The sequence below is a fragment of the Battus philenor genome, unplaced genomic scaffold (genome assembly GCF_028537555.1).
Source record: "Battus philenor isolate CCGP_79_NKW_IND1 unplaced genomic scaffold, ilBatPhil1.0.hap1 SCAF_11, whole genome shotgun sequence".
Taxonomy (NCBI): domain Eukaryota; kingdom Metazoa; phylum Arthropoda; class Insecta; order Lepidoptera; family Papilionidae; genus Battus; species Battus philenor.
This window is the reverse complement of record NW_027181673.1, coordinates 8,236,771-8,247,280: the sequence shown is the minus strand read 5'-3', so window position 1 is coordinate 8,247,280 and position 10,510 is coordinate 8,236,771. Positions and strand designations below refer to the sequence as shown.

The 10,510-nt window shown below is 39.4% G+C and overlaps 1 protein-coding gene across 4 annotated transcripts in view; it reads right to left on the bottom strand.

Annotated features, from left to right (window-relative positions):
- Positions 1-1,283: 1,283 nt before the first annotated feature.
- Positions 1,284-10,510, bottom strand: part of Tis11 (Tis11 zinc finger protein) — a 31,748-nt gene continuing 22,521 nt past the window's right edge. For all 4 annotated transcript variants that reach the window (XM_068773575.1, XM_068773582.1, XM_068773589.1 and 1 more), the window contains one exon: positions 1,284-3,363. In XM_068773575.1, the coding sequence (XP_068629676.1) occupies positions 2,662-3,363 (702 nt within the window). In that variant the 3' untranslated portion in view covers positions 1,284-2,661. The remainder of the gene's footprint in view (positions 3,364-10,510) is intronic.

Genomic DNA, 10,510 nt, shown 5'->3' with positions numbered 1-10,510 from the left:
TCCCTTCCTGGGTTTCTTAAGCCAAATGCACTGATTTACGTAACGTGTATAATGAGCCTAATAACCTTTGTTGAGGCACCGCCGAGCGGTTTCTTGCATGTCCAATGATAATAGGTGAGATTCACTTCGTACGTAATATTGAGAAGTATTATCTATATTTCATGTTATTGTCTATTTCGTATTACAAATAAATGATGAAAATGCTTGAATGCCAGCAATAACAAATGACGGGCGTTGGGGCCGAAAGGTTTTATAGTGGCAGAAATGATTGGATCGCATCGCAGGTAGACGCGGCGTGGGTAGGCGCCCCGACAGAAGACATAGTCGAGGTAATGCGGGCTGCGTAAGACCAGTCATCGCAGCGATATTCGCTATACGCCAATACTCAGCAGCGGGATCTATCGGCTGATATGATAATTTTAACTAACCAAAAGTAACTAAATACACTATATTTTTTTCTGCCAGCTAAGCATGAAGCTGTTTAGGTGGTTACAACAATGATAGCTATTTTTACGGTACTAAGATATTAATTTGAAATTCTAAAGAAACACATAAATTACTATGCAATCTCCCATCTTGTACCTTAAAGTGATGACAAACATGACCGCAATGTTAAAATTTCAAAACTAACTCTGCCAAAGTCGATTTGTGTCAAATTAAGTTTTTAAGCTAGCTAACTTAAGGTTGGGTTGTTTAGGGTGTGGGGGAAGAAAACAAAAATAAAAAAATAACATATTTTCATTATAATTCAATAAAAATGCAGATGGAAATAAGAAAACTTACAAGAAAAATGTCATAAAGAATTGTAGTTCTTTTTCCACGAATGGAATAGAATAGTCAATTTTTTTGAAGATTAACTTAATAATTGGAATTAAATTAAAAAAAATTAAATACTTAACTATAACTGACGTAGGTACTACAGTTTTATACTAATGCCTGTTATAATAAATGACTCATTATATATTACTAAACATTAAGTTACCAGTAATCATAGAACTTAGATGTCTGTTTAAATACAAAGGTAATTAAATAATCAGCTTTAATGGTTTATAATTCGTAATGAACTGATAATAAATAATATTCACGAAATTTATGAAAACGCTTACAAACTAACTTTCTTAATTTTAGGTACAAAATTATTATTACTCAGTGGTAACCATGGTGTTGCATGGTTATTTCGTATAAAAGGGGAGAAAAACTGAAACTAAATGAGAAATTAAAAATAAAGTTCCATCATTACCATCTCGGTTCTATAACTGATAATAATTAAACACATCACCGTGGTCGGACAACATGTCGTATTTATTATTCGTACAAAATCTTATAGTTGACAATGTATACAAAAATAATTTATGTGAGGCGCGAGGGTACATTTTCGCAGTAAGAATTAAAAGCGTATCCGGCGGTTTCTATCAGAATTTCACCTATCGTTTACATTGGTCCCTTAATAAAAACATTTAAAACTTTGTTATATAAATATAAAATATCACACTTTAAATTCAAAGAAAAAAATCTATATGCTACCTCGAAGCAAAGCTCTGTCAAAGTACTAAATGTAATAAATGTGCCAATCTTAATATATTATTCAAAAGAGACAATAAATAAACAATCAATCCATCTCGTTCAACTAAAAATTAAATATAATCGATTTATTTTTTTGTAAAGTAAAAGGCACTGTGCGGGAGACGGGTTCGCCCTCCCTCTATACTATGGTGTACTTATAACTTTATACAGGTATTTCGGTGAAGAACGAGCTCGGGTAGTGCGGCGGGCTTATTCTCGGATTTCTGACATTTTTTGCGTTCGCTCAAATGTTGCTCCGTCGAGTGCCGAGCGGGAGAGACTAGCGCGGGGATGTAAAACAATCACCAAAACTCCAAAACTGGTTTCGGAGCGGCGCTCGCCCGCCCGCCGCAAAAAGGAAAAGACGTGTGCGATGCGGGACCGCGGCGGTGGCTTTCAAATGCACTGCGGATGATTGATGTCGGCAGTCAACGCACCGCCGCCGCGGGCTCGGCCAAGCCTTGTGCACTGAGCAACACGGAGCAACAAGTGTTAAAACTAAATCGAGCAGCAAATGAGTTTGTGCAGCCCACCGGACTACTGGCCAGTTCCTGTGGAGCCACGTCCCGACGACGCGTGACCCGTCCGTATGCGGTGCGGCATCGCAGCTGCGAGTTACAAAAATAATCGTTACAGTTAAAGAGACTCGAAATAAATAATAAATTATTATCTTAAATCCTTAAAAATAGATCACGAGTGCCTTCTCGCGGTACGGTACCGAGCGCGGGGAGGCAGAACGAAATAAATAAAAAAAATGTTTCTATAAGCTAACTTTACAGAGACCACCGCTCGGCGGAGGATCGTATCGGGAAGACATCCGCGAGCTACGCAATAAATATTCTAATAATATAAGGTGCCATTTACAAGTGCGTGCCGATAACTAAATGATATATAAATCTATATTCACACCGCAAACTTTCGAGACGCCAGTGAACACTCGCATGTTTAAAACAACGTCATAGGGTTACGAAGGGCATCGGCAAACTGGAGATCATTCGTTGAGCGGGTGAGACGCGGCGATCGGGACGTCGCCCGGGGCGCGGCTGGAAGACGTCGAGGAGGCACTAGGGTATCGCTTACGCACGGCGCGCTGCGGGACTAGGCGATGACGAGGTCGCCGAACGCGGACGACAGGCGGTTGAAGACCGGCAGCCGCTCGTCATCGGGGTCCGGCGAGTGCGCGCGGCGGAACGCGAACGCGCCGGCGTGCGCGGGCGACAACGCCGGCGACTGCGGCGACTGCGGCGAGTGCGGTGTATGCGGCGAGCGCGGCGAGCGTGGCGAGCGCGATCCGTCGCTCATGTACGACGCCTGCGACCCGCCCGACGATAGCGAAGCCAGCGAGCCGCCCGGCGACGGCGGCTCGCGGCGCCGCGCCTCCTCCGCGTTGTGGACGAAGTGGCAGCGCGGCCCGTACGGACAGAAGCCCACCGAGTGGAATGTGCGACAGAGTTCCGTCTTGTATTTGGGGTGGCGCTGCAGGTTGCGAAGCTCGCGCACTCCGTGTGCGAACTGGCACTTGTCGCCGTATTTGCACACACCGGCTTCTTCGAAGGGGCGGCACAGTTCCGTCTTGTAGCGGCTGGTGGCCGGTGGCGGTGCCGGTTCGCTGGTGGTGCGCTCCAGTCGGCGGTGACTGAGCCGGTCGAGGAGACCTGCAAGGGCTCGATGGGGAACAGAAGTAGCGCGAGCTAAAGCCGGATGCTCCCAGGCTGTTCCAGTAGTTGCACTGTTCGCGCTGACAGCGCCTAAGGCGCCGTTGAGTGCGCTGTTCATCGTCTGCACTGGTCGAGTTTGGTTCTGAAATAGTTAAAAACCACTATTAGACACTTCTTGTGGCAATGTACCCTATATTTATTAAAGTTAAGAACAAATAATATTTGTATTGTATTAACATAAATCTTTTATGAAATTTACAGGAAACATTTTAAAGAGAAAATGTTTTGCGTGTATTAGATCCTGTACCAGGATCGTAGTTTATCGAGGTGACTGATAATCAAATAAAGATATTAAAAAATTATACGCTTAAACAAACATGGACCGAGTGAACCTGTGTAAAGGGCTATGTAAATTAATTTCTCTACGCGGAAACCGTTCGTCTTATTGTGCAAAAATACACATTTATGTGTAATACGATAATCAGAGCAAAATTGTAACTGTTATTATATGTCAATTAACAAATGTTTTTAGTTCAATATATTATAGAAATATTAATAGCATATCTCGTAAGGGTAAAAAGGCTTCCCGTTATATTTTCAAAAAAGGTTTTAGCTTTAACACCGATGTTGGAAAAAATAATTATTAACCGTCACGTTTATATTTTTTTCATTAGAAAACTTTACGATAGTCGTGTATTGTGTTATGGTAAAAACGTCCAAAATGTAATCCGGGTCGGGTACCTGCTCATAGTTAACAAAAAAAGCACCCCCGGAGGCTGACTCCGTCTACCTGCGTCTCGTTTTCAGTAATGGCTCCAATGTTAAAATGCTTAATATTACCAATTAACCGAAGCCTTAACTGGCACTGTTGGGGCCTCGGGGTGAGACGAATTTTAATGGCCTACAACCAGATTTCTTTCGCCCGGGCCCCCTGTCATGAATAATTTATTTAGGTTCTTTGACTATGACTATGGGTACAATATGGAAAAGATTCTCTGGTTTCAGAAGACAGTTTAAAGATGCAAAATGTTTTAGTGCGTTTTGTTCCGTGCGGTGCGTCGACCTCTGCTATAGAGGTATCACCATAACAATGGTGGTGTTCACGCGAGAGGCAGTTGACACAGCGCTGCGGCCACATTGGAACCGATTGTACGCTATTGTTCAAGTAAAGGCGTCGCCACGCTTACCACTATTTTTTGATAACAACTATTAGTAATATTGTTACACAGCCATACTCACATTTATTACACATTTATCAATATAGTAATAAGTTAACGCATTTACGGCGGAACTTACGGCGTTCATTTTTAATCGGTAACTAATGTACGTGCTTTTTACATAATATAACTCAAGTACAATTTTATGCAACACTTGAAATAATTTAAAATGGTGTGTTATAAATGTTTTCCGCTAAAAGCTACAGCATTATTAAGCATTCATCCAAAACATTCAGTTGTTCGTGCGTAGTATACCTAAAGTAGTGTTCATTGCATTGTCGCAATGAGATATAATTGCAGCCGGCTCTCCCTGCGAGGGGCAATGGTCGACGGGTGTCGCAAGTAACTGTACTGTCATAGATATTAATTCATAATTTGCTTTGTGCCGATAACATATAGATTCGCTCTAGTTTTACTGTAGTAACGGCTTATCACCAATTTTCTGGTTCCAATTTTTTTTACTTTGAAATATTTAGTGAGCCAAAGGCCAGCATTGACGGTTGCACGATATGGACGATGCGGACCACGGATACCATACATAATGTATGATCGGCGCATCTTGTATGCGACCTCAATCGATGTGAATGACACATCATTGTATATTCTATTGGACTCTGCTTCGTCCGGGGATCGTAAACACACAAACACTTATGTTTTGGAATACAACATACAAATTATTACGCTGTGCTATTTGCCGCCGTGATGTATGAAGTCGTGGAGCGAAAGATGTGTGAACCTATTCTGTCATAATTATATTAGTCTTTATGAAGGATTTTATTATTTTCCTTGTCCACTGTGGTTTATTGTTATTTTAAGGAGACTAACAGACGGTAGCAGATGGTTACTCAGAAATGCAAACTGCGTCAAGTGGCAAAAGGACACGGGTTCATATCCGAAGGAACATGCAGTAATATCGTGCGCTTGGCAGCAGACGCTCGACAAACAATTACACACGAATGCTTTTAGCGGCGCGTGAGTACTTATTGTTCGCTCGCTGGGCAATAACCCATCGACAAAGATTGCCTCTAAGACCGCATGACCTTTTAAATTCTTTTACAAAAGTTATCAGTAAATGACGAAGAGGTAATTTTGAAACAACAAAGTTTTGAATTACAATTACGAAAATTTCTATACACCTTTAAGCAATGATTAACGCTCTGACATCAAATAAAATAATTAGTTCTATTTGAATAAAGATGCGCTATTTTAAAAACGAAAGTGTAACAAATAAATAAACGTTGAACGAGCATGCCGCACGGGTGAAATGCCACGAAGTGTTGAAGTTCAGTCGAATAACAGAGTGGCTATGGAAAACGGCAACTGAGTAATTAGAGAGTTATCAGAGCGTAACATTGGTTAAGCGCTGCTTTCCATCGGAGGTTGCGCGGGCGCAACAAGCCCCAGGGAAAATGTTAATCACTATTGATTTCGAACGCGTTTGCAGCATAGCGCAATCAAAAGCGCGGCAACTCGCACCTTTGCGATTGATTTTTCAATTATCAAAATAAATTTTCGTAAATTACTCCGCCTTCTGAAAATTCCCTGTCAGTCCTAACGAATACGAATCCTTCTCTATATGCACCACTTGATAAAGCCCACCTTTCCTGGCACTCTATTAACACGACTATTTTGCCATCGTTCTTTCAGTGTTTACTACGGTTAAGAAGCCTTAAAAATTAGTAGCACTATCGAATCAGAAGTCATGTTTGTCCACATTTGGGGGCCAGACAAGAGGCAACAAAAGAATTTAATTATAATAAGTTAGTTGAGCTTAAAGTCTGTAAAACCATAAGCATTAATAAAACGGAGAAGGACTGTGACAAGACTGCGTCGATTGAGTTTATTCGCCGTCTACGATAGGTACGGAATATTTTTACCTTAACCTGTGTAATTTAAAACTTAATAGTTGAACATATTAAGACTAACCAAAACATTCTTTAAATGTGAATAATTTTATTGACAATATCTATTGTGTGACTGTTAGATATAACACCAACCTGTATGAGCATGTAGCCTTCGTTAACTTAATTTTGATTAGTACCTACAAGAGTTGCCACTGTTTAGTGATTTCACAAAATATACTGCTTGCCAAAAAAGGGCTCGCAATAGTAAATATTACATCAGCCATTAAATTTAATAAGAGATGTGTATTTGGTAAATACGATTCGAATAGCGAAACGACCCCGGTTGCGGGCTTTATTGCAGCACGAGCCCCGGCGTGAGCTCTACACATTAGCGTGTGATTGTGTCAACGTGACGACCACGCAGCATTACATTTTCGTGCCTCAATGCTCTCGTCGGACGTTTCATAAGTCTGTATTTAACAAAATTTTAACAGTGCGCTGAAAAAATCACGCGACGAGAAAAAAAAAAAAATAATTAATGATAATATGTTTGTTTTATTAACATTGTCATACCGGTTAGCGTGGCGTATTTGGGGGGGGGGGGGATCCCATATGCCTTGCACTGGGCGTCTATCGGCTAACATGATTATAATTATCATTGATATTATTAACTAACTTAAGACGTAATAATTTTAACAAAAGAAAAAAGTTCCTTTATGATACTGTCACTTTTTCAGTTCATAGATAATACTCAAAGAGTAACGAAATTTGGATAATAACATTATTCTAAAACTAAGAGACTTTTTTCACATTGAGTGTTTTTGCTTTGGAAAATCCTACAAAATCAAGAGAAGAACATGCATAGGGAAAAAACAATCGCTTCGTTCTTATGTCGGACAGGCTGTTATGAGACAATTGTTATTGAAAACTCAACAACAGGGTATTTTCATAAACAATAAATAATTTAAAGTCAAATTAATCGTATTCTAAAAACTTTCCGTGTCGTCTCTGGAGTCACAATATTCGATTCGTACGTAGGAAATGAACACATTGTTATTGTATTAAAAATAGTATCAGAAATAAAGTCAAGCTGTATATACGTAATAATAATTTTCAATATTTCTGCATCAGTGTGTTGAGCGTGATCACTTTGAAGTTCATGGCTGTAATTTTTCATGCGTGTTCACCAAGAAAACTATTAAAATCAAAGCTACGAGGTCTTTGACCTCTTTTTACAGCGCTAATTTTAGACGGTGAATTGGTAAGAAGTGAATATTTACACTATTAGCCTAAGTTGTTACAAATCGTACTGGAATATTATGGGCATCAACGGTTGATGACAAATTTAAAACGAGCAAAGGTTCCTATTTAACAAGTTTGAGCCATTCATTTTTATTTACATGTAGCGTGTAGTTTTTTTTATCATAACTTTCAGTTCTACCACAAATTTGTTTTATTTAAAATTAATGTCTTATATACACTATTGACTTGATTGTTTAAAGAATTACAGGTTAAGCAATTATTTAACTTCTGTATAAGTTACTTCGAGTTAGACGCGCGAAGGCGGGATTATATCGAACAATTTTCACACACATTAAAAGATTGAACTTTATTCGCCATAACAGCCAGACAAACAATTGATGTCGGGACGTAATATAATCCATGAGACGGGCTTAATTACTCTCTACTTGTCTTTAATCAATTGCATTCTATTTATATCAGAATTTTAAACAAAGTAATGCAACTGTCTTTATTAATCCAATGCTTCATGTTTTGGAGCTTTATAGAATTTGACGAGGACAAAGTAAACTCGGCTAGTTATTCAATATTAAATCGGTCCATTTCTCTAAGAAGGTAGAGGGTCATGTCGATTGCGGCGATCATATTTATTGAATGATTGCGCGAAAATACAGACAAGATACTGACGTCCCCTCTGCGAGTCACATCATCGACGTACCAGCAATGCCAAGTGATTAACCTTTAGACTTTTCGTCTGGTGTCTGCATATAAAGATTTCTTGAGACGCCTTGAAACATTTTACTCATTGTAAGCTCAGACCAAAATATATGAACATTAACAGACGACGTATAACTCGGATATAACGAACAATGAATGCGTGTATGATTCAGAATGAGAAGGCGCGTAATTAATCCCTCGTGCCTGGCACTGTAACGGATTATTTTAAATGAAACGATTCTCGCACAGCGTAATCGGTTCGTGGACATATGGCGATAAACGAGGTGTAGATACTGTATCAGTTTAATAATATCATAACGATTAACAAATATAGTTCAAAGTGATAGTAACATTTAGTCACTCTCCCGCAGAGTCTGCACGATGGGTCACGTTTCGTATAACTTTTGATTATTCGATATTGTCCCATGTGTAGAAACAGATCAGTTACGTAGTTTCAGTTTAGGAGTACCATAAGTAAACTATATATAAAATGTGTACATTTATTTATGTGGCAATAAATAAATAGTCCATCCGCTATAGGAAATTACACGAGTCAACAAAGTACATCACAAAGAATATAACCTTAAACAAATAAGGTGAATGGATTCGTTGATTGAAAGGCAAAGATATTTTGTGCAAATAAAGGAATTACCATTAATAACTTTTAAAAATAAATGACGCTGTTAAAGTATATTTGTTGACAATGCTGCTCTTAATATTGTGCGACAAAATAACTATTCGTTACTCTTGCTTTGTTAAAACCCACTTGCCTCTGCAGCCGTCTTCACGAGGAAAATGTGTAAAGAATTTCAATAAAAATGCGTCGTCTCGAAAAGTGTATGTCCGACGCATGATAATTACCCGGGCCAACAGTGCAGTGGTGGACATATAATAAAGTTAGCAACTGTTAAAAGAGCTGGACCGGACGCGAGGGGCGCGGTGCGCATTTAGATAGCGCTCGCCACATTGCGATGCAAGGGACGCCCGCTATGGTAAAAATGCCACCGCATGTCTTTTATTTATAATTTGAATATACGAAACGATTGTTTCTGGTTATTAGAAGACACAATACGCCTCCATTGTTCGAGGTAAACGTTAATCTTTGATACGGCGAAGAGGAAATCACGTAGCGGGTGATGTTACGAGAATCGTAAGTTGTTCTCGGCATGTAGAGTGTGTTTACGTGACTAATATTCGTGTTGTTGAAGTTCAATGATATTACTGAAGGATGAGTCGGCCGGCGCTGGCGAGTGGGCATATGCGGTGCTGTGGGTCCGATGGTTTATTTATTATGCGCACGCCGTAAAGTCCGCAAGTCGAGGTGGAGGCGGCGTAAAACGAGTGTCAACAAAGAACCTCGTTTAGATCGGGCGTGTTTATCCCTCGGCCGTTCAAAGCGGAGGAAGCACGTCCCCCGGCTGGTCCGCTTTTAGCACCTCCTTATTTATAGATGCAACAAATGAGCGCCGCGCGAGACCGATTTGCAGAACTGAACATGTAAATAAAGTAACTTGCGACGGTCGCTGCATCGACTGACTTGCACTGCATATGATATTTGCTACGTACAATATCTCTAATCAAATTAAGTAAACGATAACAGAGTTAGGATTTTTGGAAATTGCCGGAAATATTTGTAAATACTCAAATTGCTCATTGTATGGAACATAACATAAAAGTTTTTGTTTGTTAAGTTGTAAATAGCGACCACTAACATCGCAGAGTAAGCCCTTGCGTTAGGTGCGCTCGCTCGCAACAATTCCTTTGTCCGTGCAAATTTTATTGTTGCGTCACACCGGGCCGCACTTTCCCCGCAAATTGTGACATGACTCAATATAGAAGATAAAAAATGACTAGTTTCCATTTGTTCTATTGTTGTTAAAGTGAATTATTCCTTAAACCCAGCAAGTGATACCGTGCAATCGACCAAAAACGTATTATCGTTAAATTATATGACAATGAGTGGACAACTTAGCACTTATCGCTTGTAAGTTATTTCTAACGATTGTGTACAGTTTCAACTTTTGTACTAACATTATGAATTTTAAAGCGTTAAAGTGTACTTTATAAAACGCTATAGATTTCTTTCTAGTAGCTAGAAATACTTAATTTTAGTAAGTCTAAGAAATGAAAAGAGGGTTGTTTAATCAAAGCTAAGAATTTCTGCTAATTTGATTCGCTAAATCTTAACTTTAGGGTTGTAAAAATCACATCAAATAGTTATAACATTTTAAAACTAATCTATAACTGTTGACTATTTATTCTTTAGTGATAC